At 54.8% G+C, this 19,568-nt stretch overlaps 1 protein-coding gene across 5 annotated transcripts in view; it reads left to right on the plus strand.

Moving 5' to 3' along the window:
• The window catches only part of SLC11A2 (solute carrier family 11 (proton-coupled divalent metal ion transporter), member 2), a 28,155-nt gene that overhangs the window by 4,813 nt on the left and 3,774 nt on the right, over window positions 1–19,568 (plus strand). For 2 of the 5 annotated variants that reach the window (XM_014955711.1, XM_014955713.1), the window contains 15 exons: window positions 6,339–6,425; window positions 8,508–8,647; window positions 9,382–9,507; window positions 9,779–9,898; window positions 10,974–11,080; window positions 11,787–11,857; window positions 11,954–12,021; window positions 12,323–12,478; window positions 14,108–14,266; window positions 15,406–15,492; window positions 15,652–15,771; window positions 16,005–16,154; window positions 16,430–16,503; window positions 16,634–16,787; window positions 19,240–19,293. In XM_014955711.1, the coding sequence (XP_014811197.1) occupies window positions 6,339–6,425; window positions 8,508–8,647; window positions 9,382–9,507; window positions 9,779–9,898; window positions 10,974–11,080; window positions 11,787–11,857; window positions 11,954–12,021; window positions 12,323–12,478; window positions 14,108–14,266; window positions 15,406–15,492; window positions 15,652–15,771; window positions 16,005–16,154; window positions 16,430–16,503; window positions 16,634–16,787; window positions 19,240–19,293 (1,673 nt within the window). Of the gene's footprint in view, window positions 1–6,338; window positions 6,426–7,640; window positions 7,719–8,507; window positions 8,648–9,381; window positions 9,508–9,778; window positions 9,899–10,973; window positions 11,081–11,786; window positions 11,858–11,953; window positions 12,022–12,322; window positions 12,479–14,107; window positions 14,267–15,405; window positions 15,493–15,651; window positions 15,772–16,004; window positions 16,155–16,429; window positions 16,504–16,633; window positions 16,788–19,239; window positions 19,294–19,568 lie in introns of those variants that run through there. The other 3 variants (XM_014955712.1, XM_014955714.1, XM_014955715.1) reach the window with 2 other exon arrangements.

Below are 19,568 nucleotides of genomic sequence, written 5' to 3' on the forward strand. Positions count from 1 at the left end.
GGTGTGCTATGGGGGGAGGTCCCCCTCTCGGGCGATCCTTGAGGGGGTCACCCCCACTGAGTGATCCCTGGGGGGTCCCCTGGGTGTTGTGGGGGTTCCCCCCCCACATTGAGTGATCCCTGGGGGTTCCCTGGGTGTTGTGGGGGTTCCGCCCCCCCATTGAGTGGTCCCTGAGGGATCCATTGAGTGTTGTGGGGGTTCCCCCACTTTGAGTGGTTCCTGGAGGGGCCCCTGGGCGTTGTGGGGGTTCCCCCCCACTGAGTGATCCCTGGGGGGGTTCCTGGGTGTTGGGGGGGATTCCCCCTCATTGAGTGATCCCTTGGGTGTTGTGGGGGTTCCCCCCCATTGAGCGATCCTCTGAGGACAGGCTCTCCCCTGGGTGTTGTGGGGGTTCCCCCCCCACATTGAGTGATCCCTGGGGGGTCCCCTGGGGGTGCTTGGCGGTTCCTTCCCCACTGAATGATCCCTGGGGGGGGTCCCCTGAGTGTTGTGGGGGTTCCCCTCCCCATTGAGTGATCCCTGGAGGGTCCCCTTGGTGTTGTGGGGGTTCCCCCCGCTTTGAGTGGTCCCTGGATGGTCCCCTGGGTGTTGTGGGGGTTCCCCTCCCACATTGAGTTGTCCCTGGGGAGGTCCCCCACTTGAGGTATTCTTGGGGGGGATGTCCCTTCAGTTGATCCCTGGGGAGTTCCCTTGCTTGTGCTGGGGGGGGAGGAATCCTCCCTCAAGTGATCCTTGGGGGATCCCTTCCCATTGAGTTATCCCTGAAGAGGGGTCCCCCCCCATTGGGTGATCTCTGGGGGTCCCCTGGGTGTGCTGGGGGACATCCCCCCTCGATTGATCCCTGGGGGGTCCCTTACATGTGCTGGGGGCAGAGGGGGGAGCCTCCCTTAAGCCACCCCTGGGATCCCTGCAGGATCCCAGCTCAGTTTTGCAAGGGGGTGCCATGGAGCCATTGCCCCCCAGCACCCCAGGCACTGCCCCCAAATCATCGCTGGGGCTCAGGGACCCCCATATGCCTGGGCTCTCTGAGTGGTTGGTGCCCTTGGGGGGGTCTCCTTTCTGGGGGGGCTCTCTGAGGACAGGCTCTCCTTGCCCCACCGAACCCATTGCTGGCCCGGATGCCCCTGACTCATCCTCTGCCTTCCTCCCCCAACTCCAAGAGTCAGGTCAGACATTAATCCTCCATCACGGTGTCCCCCCCTTGGTGTTTGGGGCAAAACCATCCCATGTAGCCCCGATCTTGTCCCTGACGTGCCTGGGGGGGGACACACTGTTTGTAGATGAACTTCATGGCGGGGCTGGCGACGAGAGAACAGCTCTTAAAGCCTCGGGGAGCTTTGAGGGACACAGGACCCACGTTTCCTGCCCTGTTGTCACCCCAGAGATGCAGCCAAGTGCCCCCGGGGGTCCCAAAATCCAGCAGGTTATTGTGGGGAGGCTGGGGACTAGTGACAGTGGCTCCCGATGCGGTTCCCTGATGTGGGGCCGAGCTCGGGGAAGGTCAGCGTGACCCTGGGCAGGGATTTGCCTCCCAGCTCTCAGCCTCCGGAGGAGCCGACCAAAGTCCGGGCGGCGTGACGAGAAGTCAGAGGTTTCCTCCGAAGGGAAAACCTCTCCGGTTTCTCTCCGGGGCTGAGCACGGGTCGTTCAAAGGGGAGGAGGAACCGTCAAACCCCCTCTGGAGCGCTGGAGTTTAACTGGGAGAGCGGGATGCTGCGGTCGGTGATAAGATGACAGCTCCCTGTTCCACGGAGGACAAGGCTCGGGGCATCCAGGGGGACACATGGTGGCCCCACAGCCCATCTTTTTTTTTTTTTTTTTTCCCTGCTTTACAGCACTTTTTAAGCAAAGTTTCCCCGCTATCCCGTGCTGCTTTATGGTTTTTGAGGGTGCTTTTAACCCTCGAGCCTCGTGGCTGCTGCTGGAATGGAGCTTTCCAATTAATTTGGAGCTTTCCAATCAATTTGATTTATTGCAGGTTGTGAAAATATTTGAAGTCTCCGGCGTGGGTCAGTCCCCCTCCCTTTTCACACTTATAAAAAGCAGATGAGAAAAGTTGGGGAGCGGCTGCGGGGGCTGAATCCCAAATCCAGGAGCCTTTGGATCGAGGAGGAGGAGAGTGGCTCCTTGCTTCCAGGCTGCCTCATCCCAGCTCTTGTTCTCCTTCTGTAGAAATAAATACATCACTCTGTGTCTTTCTAGAAGGAGAGTTGCCCTCGGCTGAGCAGGGGTCGCCCCCCACATCTTGGCTCCTGCACCCAGGGCATGGCCCAGCTCAGGCGGGTGACCCTGGGTGAGCAATTAGTGGGGAAATGAGCTCATTTAGGAGGCAGCTGAGGGGGGACCTCAGCGATGGGAGCAAAGCCAAGGTCCTCGCAGCCTTTTCTTCACCTGCTTTTATCACCCCTGGCCATCAGCGGGAGCAGGGGCGAGAGAGCCAGGAGGAATCCCGTGGGATTCCTGCCACCCGGCACCTTCCACCAAGCTTTTTCCAGGGCTGGGACCTGGCGGGGCCGGTGCCGGCAGAGCCACGTGGGCGTCTGGAAAGGGGGGGGTGACCTGGTTGTACGGGCAAGGAGTTACCCCTGTCGGGCCGGCGAGTGATTAACCGGGTTGTTTGCCCCGGTTTTGGTGGGTGTGTTGATTTTGGGGCCGCCCTGAACTTGTATAACACGAGTTGGAAGAAACGGGGTCGGGTTTTTGGTGTGACCCGGCGCGAGCAAACTATGGCACTAACAAGGCTCCAGCCCCAAAACTGCCCTAAAAGAGTTAATGGTCACAACGTGCCCCAGAGGAACCAGAGTTTTTCCAAGCGGGAAGTCGAAGGCGGGAATCTCAATGGCAGGAACCGCTCCCAGCATGAGCCAGGGCTCATCTAGCAAACCCCCCCACCGTGTCTCCACGTCAAGGGGGGGGTTCCTTGCGAAGAAAAGACCCGTTGGCTGGAGGCGTATGGTTTCGTCAGCGAAAAGGGAGGGCTGGAGCTGGAAGAATGATCCCTTGTTCTCTCCGTGAGTCTCCGAGGTGGAGACAATGGCTCTAGTGTCTTTGCTTCTGTGATTAGAGCAACCTCATGATGTCCCGCTCTTGGCTTTTTGCTTTATTCCAAGGAATATTCTGCCTGGGAAGGAGTGGGAATACGGGGTGTAAAGTCAAACCCGGCAGTGGTTGTGGTGAGTGGTTGCCTCCAGGAGGCAGAAAGGGGCGTGGTGAGCTCACTCCTGGTGCTGAGGAGTTGCTTGAAGATCGTAGAATCACAGAAGGGTTTGGGTTGGAATCGGTATTATTGGAAGGGATTAGTATTGTCCCATTTTACAGGCACTAAAGTCAGCCCAGGGTCAGAACCCATGGGGAAGTTGAGGCTTTCGTGGCCAAATTTGCTTAGAAATCTGTTCTCTGCTGCTCCCACCAACCCACACGACCTTTCCCCTGTTTTTTTTCACCATCTCTTCAGCAATTCACGTGTTCCTTGTTCCCAAAAAGGCCTCGATTTCATGACGCAGCAGGTGAAAGGTTGGGGGAGCCTTTGGAATGAGGCAGGGTCCCTCGGTGGGTGTCTGTGGATCAGCAGAGGCGTGAAGATTTGGGTGGGAAGGGACCTTAAAGCCCCCCCAGTGCCCCCCCCTGCCCTGGGCAGGGCCACCTCCCACCAGCCCAGGTTGCCCCAAGCCCCCTCCAACCTGGCCTTGAGCCCCTCCAGGGATGGGGCAGCCACAGCTTCTCTGGCCAACCTGGGCCAGGCTCTCACCACCCTCACACCAAAGAAGTTCTTCCCCAGTTCCCACCTTAATCTCCTCAATTTTTTGGTTTAAAACCCTTCCCCCTCGTCCTATGGCTCCACTCCCCAAACACCATCCCTGGAGGGATCTAAAAGCCGGTGCTGAGGGCCATGGGGCAGTGGTGGGTTGGGCAGTGGTGGGTTGATGGTTGGGCTTGATGAACTTAAACCATCCAACCCTTAAACCACCACTTGAATGGATGTCCCCTCCAACCCAGGGAAGTGGTGGAATTGCCAGAACGTTTTGGGTTGGAAGGGACCTTAAAGCTCATCCAGAGAGGCACCATCACTTCCCTACTCCCACTGGTCACGCTATTCCTGATACGAGCCAGGATGTCGTCCGTTGGCCTTTTTGGCCACCTTGGGCACACTGCTGGGTCACTGTTGGCTCCTGAGGACACTGCTGGGTCACTGTTGGCTCCTGGGCACACTGCTGGGTCACCGTTGGCTCCTGAGGACACTGCCGGTTCAGAGCTGGGTAGGAGAAAGGGCTGAGGAAGCGTTTCCGAGCCTGCAGGCGTGCGAAAACCATCGGGTGGTGGATGAGCTGAGCTCCTGACGAGCCGGGCGGCTGCCGGAGGAGATAGGGGAACCCAATCCCCTCCCACCCAAGCCGGGATGAGTTTTGTGAGGAGATACCGAGGTCGGTCCCACACTGTAACGAACGCTCCTCACGTGATTCTTCTTCCTCTTTGCCTTCGTTAACAGAGAGGAGCGTTTCCTGGGACCTGCTGCCTGGCAGGGTAAGCTCTGTTTCCTCCTGAAGGAATTAGATTTCGGGGAAAAGATGGCTTCTTGCTCATTTTTAGGTGGCTTTCGTTTTTTTTAATGAAAGCCCTTGGGCTTAGTGCTTTAAAAAGGAGCCTGTAGAGATGGAAAATAGCGTGTGTGACAGAGAAAAGCTTTGCTCCAGCCTCGAGGTTGTCCCCGACCAAGCGGGATGAATCCTCCTCTGGGATGAATCCTCCTCCAGGATGGATCCTTCTCCGGGATGAATCCTCCTCCTTCTGCTGCTCCAGAGCAAACGCTCCAGGTTATTTGCAAAGTGGCAGAATAAGTGAATTCCTGATCCCAGGTTGGTTGGCGGGGGCCAGAGGTGAATTGTGCGGAACTGGGAGCTGCTGGAGCTTTATTCCTTTTATCCCTTTGCTTTATTCCTTTTATTCCTTTGCTTTTATTCCCCCTGCTGCCCCAGAGCCAATGCGTTAACGGCGTGAGCATATTGGAATGGATAAATAACTCTTGTTAAAACAACTCATCGCCCCAGCCCTTCCTGAAACAACCTTTGGATTATTTTCACCTGGCTGGGTCACAAACCACCTTTGGAGCTGGTTTTGGAAGAGGGGGAATTAATCTTTGAAAACTTAAAATTGCTTCAAATCACTGAAAATGAATTCCTGGCTAATGTTTGCCTTTTATATCTTCACTCAACCAATGCTGCTGGGTTATTAGGAGATCTCCCGTTAATTTACAACGGGGTTTGAGGGAGATTAAGTGCTTTACATACCAAAGGTATATATTGTTGGTGCTTTGACTTGTCCTTGAGGGGTTTTGGAAGGGGCGGGGGGGGGTTGACCTTTTAAAGCCCGGCTCCATCCAAAGTCCCATACCTGATCCCAGCTCCTTTCCACGTGGGTTCAGTTGAATATTTAAAAATACACCGTGATGAAAGAGTTACGTCGTGGCCTTAAAAGAAACTCCACGTGCCCTGGACAGGGCGCGGCATGGACGTAAGAATCGTGCCTGGAAGGGGAGGGATGATGTGTGATTTTTACACATAAAGGAAATTCCACTCTTGTTTCCTTCGCTGGAGTTTCGTAATGGGTTCTGGCCCAAGCCCAGCTGTTTGCAAACACTCCTCTCGCCTTGGTTTGTCCACTCCATCTGCTCAAACCTTCTCCAGGTTGGTGCAACACAGAGTTTCCAAAGCAAAAATGCTCCTTTTCTGGCCCCGAAAGGTTCTTTGGAGCTGGAGAAGGACCAGGGAGGTAGATCTGGCCTCACAAGGTTCTTCAAAGATGGAGAAGGACCACGGAGGTAGATCTGGCCCCAAAAGGTTCTTCAGGGCTGGAAAAGGGCCAGGGAGGTAGATCTGGCCCCACAAAGTTCTTCAGAGCTGGAGAAGGACCAGGGAGGTAGATCTGGCCCCAAAAGCTTCTTCAGAGCTGAAGGAGGACCAGGGAGGTAGATCTGACCGCCGGAAGGTTCTTCAGGGCTGGAAGAGGGCCAGGAGGTGGATCCAGCCCCACAATGTTCTTCAGGGCTGGAAGAGGGCCAGGGAGGTAGATCTGGCCCCACAAGGTTCTTCAGAGCTGGAAAAGGACCAGGGAGGTAGATTTGGCCCCAAAAAGTTCTTCAGAGCTGAAGGAGGACCAGGGAGGTAGACCTGACCCCCAAAAAGTTCTTCAGGGCTGGAAAAGGAGCTCCTTTGCTGGGAGCTCACTCCTCTGGGAGCAAAGAACCCGGAGGGAGGTCGATCTGTCCTTCCAGGAGGTGGACTCTCTCCTGTTGGTTTTTATTCTCCTTCTTGACAGGTTTTTTTCCTCTCTCTCCTTTACAGCCAAGGTGGCCAGTTTAACCCAGTTTCCCAGCCACCAGAAGGGTTCCACCATGGGGAACTCAGACACGGAGCAGAAGGCGCCCTACGGTAAGGCTCACCGATCAGCTCTCATCCGTTAATTCCTTTCTCCTGCAAAAACCACCCCAAGGATTCCATGGGCTCGTTTCCCTCCCCTTGTTACCACGGCCGACACAAACCCTCCCCGCTTTCGAGGTGACCTCAGGAGGAGTTTCACATCTCCCGGAGCTGGTTTAACCAGATGGACAAGCCTGTCTTCTGCCAACCCATCTCCCTCCTGCCCCGACGACACAACCACGGGTCGCTCCAAATCCCTTGGGCAAACAGGGCTGTCCGGGGGTTTGGGTTAGAAGAAAGGACAAGGAGGTGGGTTGAAAACTGGCTGAAGGACAGAGCTCAGAGCGTCGTGGCCAAGAAGGCCAATGGCATCCTGGGGGGGCATCAAGAACAGTGTGACCAGCAGGTGGAGGGAGGTCATCCTGCCCCTCTGCTCTGCCCTGGGGAGGCCCCAGCTGGAGCACTGGGACCAGTTCTGGGCTCCCCAGTTCCAGAAGGACAGGGAACTGCTGGAGAGGGGACAGCAAAGGGCTACAAAGATGATGATGGAGCATCTCCCTGATGAGGAAAGGCTGAGGGATTTGGGGCTTTTTGGGCTGGAGAAGAGAAGGCTGAGGGGGGATCTCATCAAGGGTGGTGTCAGGAGGATGGGGCCAGTCTTTTTCCAGTGGTGCCCAGTGACAGGACAAGAGGAAACGGGCACAAACTGGGACAGAAGAAGTTCCACCTAAACATGAGTAGGAACTTCTTGACTTTGAGGGTGGCAGAGCCCTGGAAGAGGCTGCCCAGAGAGGTGGTGGGGTCTCCTTCTCTGGAGACATTCAAAACCCCCCCTGGATGAATCCAACCTGGGAGGGATGAGATGAGTCCAACCAGGGGGCTGGAGGAGATGATCTCCAGAGGTCCCTTCCCACCCCATATCATTCTGGGATCCTCTGAAACGTCACAAGAAAAAGCATCAAAAAGCCATTTTCATAAATTACTGCTTCTCCCCCTGCCCAGGAGCTCTGCTCCTCCCCGAGCATCACTCAAACCAGGCACCACATCACCTCTTTCCAGGTCCCTGGCAGCTCCTCCACCCTTCCCTGAATCCTCAGCAGTCTGTGATTCTGTTTGGGAGGCAGGGGCCAAAAAAAAGGAGGAATCAATGACTTCGCTTGGGGCCCGATGATGCAATAGGAAAGTTGGTAAAAGAGCCAGCCTTGGGTTTTTTTTTTTCCCTTCCTCCTCTTCCCAAGGTCGGGCGCTGGGGACACGTGTGGCTCTTGGGCTCTTAGAGCAAAATGCCACGGAGGGAGAGCAGAAGTGAGTAAGGGCTCCTTTTTGGAAGAAAAAAAAGGGCTTTTTGCTGAAAGCAGGGAGGGGAAGAATCGGGAGGGGGGGAGGTTTACAGGTTTTAACACATCAGCGGGGAGAAGGTGCATTTTCCTGGCTGGAGTGACCCCACCTTCACCTTCCTGGCAAATTCAATTTAGAATTCCTTTTAATTTAGGAATTGGCCTGAAAATTCACTCATGCTGGCTCTGCCTCCTGCCCCCGCCTCGGGATTTAAGAGAAGGGCAAATAATCGGGGAAGGGGGCTTCTGACTCTCATTTACTTCCAAAATCACCTTCCCTACAGCTCGCGGGGAATCGGGGTCCCTTCCAGGATTAAACTTCTCCCGGAGGGTTTTTTGGGGTAATTCTCTCCGAAACGGAGCGAAAAGAGCCGTGGTTTTCTCTGGGATCTGGCGCGTTGGGTGCCAGTTAATGATTACGGATGTTCTGTGGGGCTGCTGTTACGTCGCGCACTTCCCCGGGACGGCTTGTATTTTTTTTTTTTTGATTGTTTTAAAATTAAGCCGAATAAATAAAGTGCCAGGGAGCCGGCCCCCTCTCACTGCCTGGGAGAGGGGAGTTAGGGCAATCCTGGGGTGGATTTACACCAGTACCTTCTTTTTTCATGTGATTATCTCTTAGTGGCTTAATTAGCGTCAGCAGTGAGGGCAGAACGGGCTCTTTTTGGTCTTGCCAAACTCTTCTGGTTTTTTTTTCCATGTTTCCAGGGGTCCTCACTCACTCCTCTTTCCTTTCGTGCTTCTCTTTCCCCGGCAGAAGATGCCTCCGGGGATCATGGGGAGATGGTGAATACCATTTCCAGCAGCATGAACCCTCTGCAGCCACCGGATGCCTCCTCGGAGGAGCCTTTTACCACCTACTTCGACAGCAAGATCCCCATTCCCGAAGATGAAACGGTGAGTGGGGCTGAGCCTCCCTCCCTTCCTTCCCATGGGAAAATCCCAGTGGAAAAATCTGCCAACCCTTGGTTCCTGAGTGAGTCCTTTCCTCGGGTGCCAGTTCCCCTTCTTGCCCAGACTGGGAAGGGTAACTGGGCTGGCTGGCTGGGGAGCTGGAGGAGAAGGGGGTGCTCAGTGATTAACTGTGGAGTTAATGATTCATCACCCAGGATTTGTCTCCCCAGACCCGCTAAAGAGCAGAGAAACATCTTCTTTTGTAGCCCCAGGACCTTGGTTCTTTGTTCCCTTATCAAGGATTAGTGTTTCCCTGGCTTTTGTCACAGCCTTGTCCCCTTTGGGGGCGGGGTGTAGGTGCCGTCTTTGCTTTGGATTAAGCAACATTTCGGGAGGATTCATCTCCCCCCACCCCACCCCCACCCAGAAAGCGTGTCCTTGGCTCTTCCAGAGCCTGCTCCTAAACTCTTTGGATGAAGACCAGAGATTTCTGGAGAACTTAGGATGAAAGAACAGGCTGAAGTGGCCAGTGAGGAAATTAAAATCAATTCCCTGCTTTCTTTTGCCTTTTTTTATCCCCGGGAGGCGGGGTGGGTGGTGGGAATGGTGTGTCCCCTGCGTTAGGAGGGGGCTGCGCCGTGGGGCTGATGGCTGATGCCTCCTTCCATCCATCCCTCCATCCCTCCATCCATCCATCCATCCATCCATCCATCCCTCTCTCTCTCTCCCTTCCCCAGCACTCCTGCTTTAGTTTCCGCAAGCTCTGGGCTTTCACGGGGCCGGGGTTTCTGATGAGCATTGCTTACCTGGATCCGGGCAACATCGAGTCGGATTTACAGTCCGGGGCCGTGGCAGGATTTAAGGTCAGTGCAAAAAAAACCTACAGGTGAAATGCTGAAAACACCCCGGAGAAGGAGAAAGGGGAAGGTGAGACCCTCAGATGCCCCCTCTGGCTGTGAATCCTGCCTTTATATCCATATGGATCCTTCCTGGGCACGTAAACCAATCTCTAAATGACAATAATGTGTATTTTTAAATGCCTAAAAGGTGCGCTCAGGGTGTAGGAGACCCTGTTTGTGGTCGTCTTTTCTTGCTGCCCCAAGGCACCCACCTCCACCTTGGTGTCTCCCACAGCTTCTCTGGGTCCTGATGCTGGCGACCATCATCGGGCTGCTCCTGCAGCGGCTGGCGGCCAGGCTGGGGGTGGTGACGGGGCTGCACCTCGCCGAAGTCTGCAACCGGCAGTACCAGAAGGTGGGTGACATCCCCAGGAGAGGGGGGGACAATCCCGGTCCTGGGCGAGTCCTTGGGATCATTCCCAGGTGGGTGTTGGTTTTGGACCTGGTAGGTGATTCCTGAGGTGTCACCGCTGCCCCTTAAGTCCCAAATCCTCCGCAGGAGAAAGCGTCCCCGTTGCCCAAATGCATCTTCATCGTCACTTCTTGCTTTTCTGGCCAAACTGGGGGACAACAAATTGTTGGTCCCTTCCAGCTCTAACCATTCTATGGTTTTATGATTCTACGATGAAGTTGATTTCTTGCGGTTTGGCTCACAGTTGGAAGAAAGGCAGATTTGGAGGAAGATTTTAATTGCAGCCCTAATTTAGCAGCGGCGAAGGGCTCGTTAAGAACCTGGGCCATTATGAGAGCTCATGGGGGGACTCCTCAGGTCCCAGTGGGGAAAAAAGGGAGGTGGGTGAACGTCCTGGAATTTGCCAGTGAATTGGAAAGAGTCAGGAAGGAGCCCCAGGATTTCAGCTTTCCTGGTTGAACTTTTCCTCCCGAGGTTGAAATTCTTTCTGCTTAAATAAACTCGAGGAATCACAAGGAGAGAAGATGACCCTTTAGAACAAGCCCTTTCCATGGGGCTGTTATGTTTCCCTGCTGAAGAAAGAGTCAGGGCTTGTGTAAGAGAGGGCTCAGCTGCGGATGAGTGAGGCCATGCCTTGGGAAAGAGCTTTGTAGGGGGGGAATTCGGTGTCCCCAATTCTGGGCAGTTTGATGTTTCTCATCCAACACCTGAGCCTGTGTCATGGGTCCCACCATGGAAACATCTTCTCAGGCTCCCTTCCAGCACCTCGGGATGTGGAAACATAACGAGGCGAGTCATTTAGATAATATAAGCAACCAAGGAATGCCATGGGTAGCCTGGATTTCTGCTCCAGACCAGCCCTAAAGTGACAATTATCAACGTATTTTCCACGCCACATCCAGGGAAATGAGACCATTCCTGGATCCACCATCACCACAACCCCGCGCTCATCCAGGAATTTAAAGGGAGAAGCTGTTTTCCTTCCTTTTAACGGCGTTGGATGTTTCTTCACCTCCAGGTTCCGCGGATTATCCTGTGGCTGATGGTGGAACTGGCCATCATCGGCTCCGACATGCAAGAAGTCATCGGCTCGGCCATTGCCATCAACCTCCTGTCTATGGGCAAGTAAGTGGGGTTTGTCGTCAGAAGGCAGCAGGAAATGAGTCCTCCTCTCTGGGATTAAGAAAGTGACACCCTCTGTGCCAAAAAAAGGCTCATTTATTTCCTATAAATCTTCCCATATCAGCTCTTTGCGGAGGGTGATTCATCCGAGCTGCGCTCGCTCTCCCATGACTCAGCCTTTTGGTGCCTGTTTCCCTTTTTTTCTCATTTATAAGGAGAACCACAGGTTCTGGCTTATAATTTGAGGCATAACTGGCTAAAATAGACATCAAAATTGGGCTGCAGCCTTCCTGGTGAATTTTATATCCCTAATAAATGACTCTTAGAAAGGTTTCCTCTTTGGCTGGGAAGGTGGGAAATGGAAATGTAACAGGAAGGTACAATTTTGTACCAAGGAGTTATTAAAAGCCATAGAATCATGGAATGGTTTGGGTTGGAAGGACCCTTAAGGATCATGGAGTTCCAACCCCCCTGAGATCCCGCTCACTCCTCTCATTCTCGGTGTGGACGTGTGATTCGCTTTAGAAATTCGAGGAGAAAAGCTCTTCTCTGAGCTCTTTGTGCAAAAAACAACCCTTGCCCTGCGCCTTGTCGGGCTCCAAACAAACCTTGGGGTTCCTTCCCCCAAGGAGCGCCCAAAATAAAAGGAGATTTTGGACTCTGAGGTGGTTTTGGTGGGGCTGATGTCTCTCCTGGGGGTCTCCCATAGGATCCCGCTGTGGGGCGGCGTCCTCATCACCATCGCCGACACCTTCGTCTTCCTCTTCCTGGACAAATATGGTAAATCCTCCTCCCAAATGCCAGAAAATAAAGCTTTTCTCAAGAGACTGAGCTTTTCTAAACTCATGATGGTTCTATTCTTTTTCTCCTCCACAGGCTTGCGAAAGCTGGAAGCCTTCTTTGGTTTCCTCATTACCATCATGGCTCTGACGTTTGGATACGAGGTACCTCCACCATCTCCATGTTGGTCACACAATTCCCTGTCCCCCTCGACTACTCCAGCACCAAAACAGGGAGGGGAAGGACACTTCAAATGAAATATATTTGAAGCTGGGTGTGTGGTTTTGATGCGTGGCCATCACCTGGCTCTTCTGTCCAACACCCCTGGTTTTATTAGAGCCAACAATTACACGTTGGGGTTTATTTTTGACCAAAAAAACGGCCACATTTTGGCTTTGGAGCATCTTCAAACGGGCAAAGGACGTCATGCTAAAATCTCTGTGGTTCTTTTTTCTCCGTGGCCAGTATATCACAGTCAGACCCGACCAGGGGAAGCTGCTGCAGGGACTGTTCATCCCCTATTGCAAGGACTGCGGGACCCCCCAGCTGGAACAGGCCGTGGGGATCGTGGGGGCCGTGATCATGCCCCACAACATGTACCTCCACTCTGCCTTGGTCAAGGTAAGCGCCTGCGCTAATTAGTGGAAGCTCTTCCTGCCCAGGGCAGAGGGGCTGGAAGGAGGTGATAGAATCGCAGAATGATGGAATTGCCTGGGTTGGAAGGGACCTTTTGGATTATCCAGTCCAACCATCAACCCAACATTGACCAACCATCACTGATCCGTATCTACAAGCCCGGCTTTCAGATCCCTCCAGGGATGGTCTCCCCACCCCTGCCCTGGGCAGCCTCTTCCAATGGTTGACAACCCTTTTGGGGAAGAAATTGTTCCCCAAATCCATCCTAAAACTCCCCTGGAGCAACGTGAGGCAGTTTCCTCTCGTTCCTTGGGAAAAAAGACCGACCCCCCCCAGCTCCACCCTCCTTTCAGGGAGTTGGAGAGAGCGAGAAGGTCTCCCCTCAGCCCCCTTTTCTCCAGGCTGGACACCCCCAGCTCCCTCAGCTGCTCCTCACAAGTTCTCCAGACCCTTCTCCTGGGTCTTCATCCCCTTCTTCTTCTCCAGACCCTTCTCCTTGCCCAGCCCCTTCTCCTTGGTTCTCCTGCCCCTTCTCCTTGATTCTCCAGCCCCTTCTCCTTCTTCTCCAGACCCCTCACCAGCTCCGTCGCCCTTCTCTGGACTCACTCCAGCCCCTCAATGTCCTTTTTTTGTCATAAGAGGCCCGAAACTGGACCCAGCCCTTGAGGTGGGGCCTCCCCGGTGCCCAGTCCAGGGGGACCATCACTGTCCCAGTCCTGCTGGCCACACTCTTCCTGATAAAGGCCAGGATGCAGGCCCGAAACTGGACCCAGCCCTTGAGGTGGGGCCTCCCCGGTGCCCAGTCCAGGGGGACCATCACTGTCCCAGTCCTGCTGGCCACACTCTTCCTGATAAAGGCCAGGATGCTGGTGGCCTTCTTGGCCACCTGGGCACACTGCTGGCTCATCTTCAGCTGGTTGGTGACCAACACCCCCAGGTCCTTTTCCACCAGGCAGCTCCAGCCTCTCTTCCCCAGCTTGGAGCCTCCATGAGGCTGGTGGGACACTTGGCCTGGTTGAACCTCCCACCCTTGGCCTCATCCCATGGATCCAACCTGTCCACACCCCTCTGTAGAGTCTTCCCACCCTCCAGCAGATCAACATCCCACCCAACCCGGTGTCCTCTGCCAACTGAGGGTGGACTCTCTCCCCTCAGTCCAGGTCATGGTCCTCAGGGGCCCTTCCCAGTCCAACCAGTTGGTGATTAATGAGGATGGAGCACTGGGAGGCCCCAAACTCCTGAAAAATCCCACCCTCTGGGCATCTGCTTTCAGCATTTACTCTGTGGGACCATAACAAACCCCCTGAAGGGGTCTGGTGGGATCCCTGGGACAGGGAAACCCTTGAGAACCTTGGGGACACATGTCCCCCAACGCGTGGCCCCTGTGGATCTGGGACCAGAAGTGATCTCTTGGCCAGCGTGGCCAAAACCAACCGTTTGCTTCTGCAAATATTGGAGTTTGTTTTTTGTTCCCTCCAGCACGTTCTCTTCCTGCCCGGTGACCCATGTCCCGCTCTCTAAATCGGGTATAATTAGAGAAATAAGTAATATAATCACAAATTCCTGTTTCTCAAGCCTTTTGTTGTCACAATGTCCCCTTTTTTATTTTTTCAGTCCCGGCAAGTGAACCGTGCCAACAAGAGGGAAGTACGAGAAGCCAACAAGTATTTCTTCATTGAGTCCTGCATCGCTCTCTTTGTCTCCTTCATCATTAACATCTTTGTCGTCACCGTCTTCGCTGAGGCTTTCTTTAACCAGACGAATGCCGACGTGGTGAGTTGGGGCTGGGACTTTTCTTCTGGGTGACACCGAACCCCGGGGCTTTTTGGGGTTCCTGAGGGAACCTGAGGGGCAGCTCTGAGCCTTCTCAGTGCTCCCGGGTCAAGCACAGCCTGCAAATTCTGGAAAAAAAGGAAAAAAGACCAGGGGTGCTGATTATTACAATTTAAACTGGCCTGAAGCAGCACCCAGCACCCTGGGACCTCCAGCACCCACCGCTCCTCACGTGAAGCCATTTCACGGAGTCACAGAATGACATGGGGTGGGAAGGGACCTCTGGAGATCATCTCCTCCAACCCCTCTGGCCAGAGCAGGGTCACCCAGAGCAGGTTGGATTCATCCAGGGGGGTTTTCAAGGTCTCCAGAGAAGGAGACCCCACCACCTCTCTGGGCAGCCTCTTCCAAGGCTCTGCCACCCTCAAAGTGAAGAAGTTCCTACTCATGTTTAGGTGGAACTTCTGTCCCAGTTTGTGCCCGCTTCCTCTTGTCCTGTCACTGGGCACCACTGGAAAAAGACTGGCCCCATCCTCCTGACACCCACCCTTGATGAGATCCCCCCTCAGCCTTCTCCAGCCCAAAAAGCCCCAAATCCCTCAGCCTTTCCTCATCAGAGAGATGCTCCAGGCCCCTCAGCATCTCTGTAGCCCTCTGCTGTCCCCTCTCCAGCAGTTCCCTGTCCTTCTGGAACTGGGGAGCCCAGAACTGGTCCCAGTGCTCCAGTTGTGGCCTCCCCAGGGCAGAGCAGAGGGGCAGGATGACCTCCCTTGAGGTTCTCCATGCTCTTCCTGATGCCCCCCAGGATGCCATTGGCTTTCTTGGCCATCACATTGCTGGCTCCTGGGCATCCTGGTGGCCACCAGGACTCCCAGATCTTTTTCCTCAGAGCTGGTTTCCAGCAGGTCACCCCCAAGCTGTCCTGGTTTGGGGGGTGATTCCTCCCCAGGTGCAGCACCCTCTGTTGAAGTTCATCAAGTTCTCTGCCCAACTCTCCAGCCTGGCCAGGTCTCGCTGGATGGTGGCCCAGCCCTCTGCTGTGTCAGCCACCCCTCCCCAGCTTTGTTGTGTTCCTTCTCCTCCTGGCTCTCCCCTGGCTGAGAAAAACCCAACCTCCTGTCCCCTCGATCTCCTTGCAGCACTCCATCTGCGTCAACGCCAGCAGCCCCCACTCCTCCCTCTTCCCCAACGACAACAAGACGCTGGAGGTGGATATCTACAAAGGGGTGAGTTGGGAAACGCTCTTCCCTCTCCTACAAATTAATTAGTCCTTCCTTTCCACCTCGACCCCTCGTGATTCCCATGGTCTCGAAGGGAATTTGCCGGGTTTTCCTGCTCTGGGAGGTGGGACTGAACTGACGGGAGCCTCCCAATCTCCGTTCCAGGGCGCCGTTCTGGGCTGTTACTTTGGCCCTGCCGCTCTCTACATCTGGGCCATCGGGATCCTCGCCGCCGGCCAGAGCTCAACGATGACGGGGACCTACTCGGGGCAGTTCGTTATGGAGGTAATTAACGCTCTTGAGCGTCTGCCCACGTCCCCCTTCTCTCTATTCCTGAGCCTTTAGAGCTAATATTGATGATTTCCCTTCCTTGGATGCTCAGCTCTTGCTGGAAGCTCCATAAAACACCTTGATGGACCTTTTAGATAAATCAGCTTTTAATCCTGCCCCGAGATCCCCTTTTCCTCGAAGTCTCTGTGCCGTTATCACTCCTGATCCGTGTTTTTTTTTTCCTGCAGGGCTTCCTGAACCTGCGTTGGTCCCGATTCGCCCGGGTGCTGCTGACACGCTCTATCGCCATCACCCCCACCCTCTTGGTGGCCATCTTTCAGGATGTCGAGCACCTGACGGGCATGAACGACTTCTTAAACGTTCTCATGAGCCTCCAGGTGAGCAGAAATGCCCAGTTTTGGGGTGAGGCCTCAGAGAAAAAAAACATCTAGCGCTGAATATTTGGGTTTTTTGGGGCCTGGGGGAGGTGTTGATCTTCTGGGAGGATATGGAGAAGATGAGCCAAGGTCTGAAATGGCTTCCTCCTCCCTTTGACTCACTTGCTTTGGGGAAGTGCTGTCAGATGCCACCAAGCCTTGGATGTTTCTCCCTCCTGAGATAATCAGAGTTAATTTCCACTCTTTGTTCTTCTATATTTTCTCGCTTCTTCCAGCTTCCCTTCGCTTTGATCCCCGTCCTGACCTTCACCAGCCTCCCCAGCGTCATGAACGATTTTGCCAATGGACTGTAAGTAGGAAGGGAACGGTCTCCAAGCGGGAGACGGGGGATGCTGGGGTGCTCCTGGCTTAGACCATCCCCTCTGAAGGCAAGAACGTCCTCTCCACCTCACCCCGTCGTGCTCTGCTTCCTCTCCCAGGTTCTGGAAGGTGGCCGGTGGCCTCCTCATCCTCCTCATCTGCTGCATCAACATGTACTTCGTGGTGGCCTACGTCATGTCCCTCAACCACATGGCTCTGTACATCGGGGCTGGGATTCTCAGCGTGATCTACCTGGGCTTTGTGGCCTATTTGGTAAGTGGGGCTTCAAGGCGCGACGCCTTGAAGGCAGGATAAAGCCCCTGGAGATATTTTCTCACCTTTCCAAGAGTATTGTCCCATTTTACAGGCACTAAAGTCAGCCCAGGGTCAGAACCCATGGGGAAGTTGAGGCTTTCGTGGCCAAATTTGCTTAGAAATCTGTTCTCTGCTGCTCCCACCAACCCACACGACCTTTCCCCTGTTTTTTTTCACCATCTCTTCAGCAATTCACGTGTTCCTTGTTCCCAAAAAGGCCTCGATTTCATGACGCAGCAGGTGAAAGGTTGGGGGAGCCTTTGGAATGAGGCAGGGTCCCTCGGTGGGTGTCTGTGGATCGGCAGAGGCGTGAAGTCATAGAAGATCAGAGAGTCACAGATTTGGGTGGGAAGGGACCTTAAAGCCCCCCCAGTGCCCCCCCCTGCCCTGGGCAGGGCCACCTCCCACCAGCCCAGGTTGCCCCAAGCCCCCTCCAACCTGGCCTTGAGCCCCTCCAGGGATGGGGCAGCCACAGCTTCTCTGGCCAACCTGGGCCAGGCTCTCACCACCCTCACACCAAACAACTTCTTCCTCAGATCCCACCTAAATCTCCCAATTTTTGGTTGAAAACCCTTCCCCCTCATCCCATGGCTCCCCTCCCTGATCCCGAGTCCCTCCCCAGCTTTCCTGGTCTCCCTGGAGCCTTCTCTTCTCCAGGCTGAACCCCCCCAACTCTCTCAGCCCCCCTCCCAGCAGAGGGGCTCCAGCCCTCCCAGCATCTCCGGGGCCTCCTCTGGCCCCGCTCCAACAGCTCCGTGTCCTTGGGATGTTGGTGGCCCCAGAGCTGGAGGCAGCACTGAGGGCAGGGGGGGTCTCCCCAGAGGGACAGAATCCCCCCCCTTGCCCTGCTGGCCACAGGGCTGGGGGTGCAGCCCAGGTTGCCAGTGGCTTTCTGGGCTACCAACTCATGTTGCTGGGGCGTGTGGAACTTCTCCTCCACCAACACCCCCAAGTCCTTCTCCTCAGGGCTGCTCCCAGTCCATCCATTCTCTTCCCAGCCTGGATTTGGGATTGCTCCAGCCTCGGTGCATCAGCAGGATGGGGATGCCCAGGATGGTTTTGCTTCGAGCTGAGTCTGTCCATCTCCTTTTTTCTTTCTGAGGATACCAGGGAGGGAAAAGCGTTGGCAAAGTGTTGTCCTTGAGCAAACCCGGTGGCTTTCACTCCCTGCTCTCTCCCTAGGATGGTGCGGCCCAGACTGACCATCTACGTGTGCCAGGAGTCCCAGCAGCTGAGGGACCTCCAGCAGAAACACGAAGATGGGGATGCCGTCACCAGTACTTTTTTTGGTAAGGGCTCCCACAACCTCTCTGGGGGCACCCGGGTTTGGGTGGAGGGAGAGGGAGACCCCTTCTCCTTGGGCTCCAGACCCTTCTCCTCCTTCTCCAGACGCTTTTCCTTGGCCTCCAGACCCTTCTTCTTCTCCAGACCCTTCTCCTTGGGCTTCAGGCCCTTCACCTTGATCCCCATACCCTTCTCCTTGGCCTCCAGACCCTCTCCTTGGTCTTTATACCCTTCTCATTGACCTCTAGACCCTTCTCCTTGGTTCTCCAGACCTTTCTCCTCCTTCTCCAGACTCTTCTTCTTCTCCAGACCCTTCTCCTTGGGCTTCATAACCTTCTCCTTGGGATCCAGACCCTTCTTCTTCTCCAGCCCCTTCTCCTTGATCTTCACAACCTTCTCATTGACCTCCAGACCCTTCTCCTTGGTTCTCTAGACCTTTCTCCTCCTTCTCCAGACTCTTCTTCTTCTCCAGACCCTTCTCCTTGGGCTTCAGCCCCTTCCCCTTGGTCTTCACAACATTCTCATTGACCTCTAGACCCTTCTCCTTGGTTCTCTAGACCTTTCTCCTCCTTCTCCAGCCCCTTCTTCTTCTCCAGACCCTTCTCCTTGGGCTTCAGCCCCTTCTCCTTGGTCTTCACAACATTCTCATTGACCTCTAGACCCTTCTCCTTGGGCTTCAGCCCCTTCTCCTTGGGCTTCACAACCTTCTCATTGACCTCTAGACCCTTCTCCTTGGTTCTCCAGACCTTTCTTCTCCTTCTCCGGACTCTAGACCCTTCTCCTTGGGCTTCGGGCCCTTCTCCTTGGTCTTCATAACCTTCTCCTTGATCTTCACAACCTTCTCATTGACCTCCAGACCCTTCTCCTTGGTTCTCCAGCCCTTTCTCCTCCTTCTCCAACCCCTTCTTCTTCTCCAAAACCTTCTCCTTGGGATCCAGCCCCTTCTCCTTGACCTCCAGCCCCCTCACCGCCTCCGTTGCCCTTCCCTGGCCTCGCTTCAGGATCTTCCCTCCTCCCCGTACGACTTCAGAGGCGAATTTATTTGCCGTTGAAGCGCGTGATGAAGACCCAAACGAGCTCCCGTAAGGTCCCACCACCTTTCTCAACCACCTTCTTTCCTCGGCAGACCTGGCTGTGTCTCATCGCCCTGGGGGTCTCCTTCCTGGCCTGCGGGAAAACGGTAAGGGTCACCCGGATGCTGCTGACGGAAGAACCCCCGTCTCCCCCCCCCGCCAAGTGACGAAGTTGTTGGGGGTGTTTTTTTTGGGACACACACACACAAAAACGGTGCCCAGCAAGTCCCCATCAGAGCCAACGCCTTCCTATGGCCTCCGGCGGGAGCGCACACGCGTGTGCGACGTGCCCGGGGGGGAACACGCGTGTGTAAAGGGGGGGGGGGTGAGGAGGAGGGGTTGGGGGGGAGCAGAAAAAAAAGAAAAAAGAGAGAAATGGGGA

The sequence above is a fragment of the Calidris pugnax genome, unplaced genomic scaffold (genome assembly GCF_001431845.1).
Source record: "Calidris pugnax isolate Ruff unplaced genomic scaffold, ASM143184v1 scaffold300, whole genome shotgun sequence".
NCBI classification, from domain to species: domain Eukaryota; kingdom Metazoa; phylum Chordata; class Aves; order Charadriiformes; family Scolopacidae; genus Calidris; species Calidris pugnax.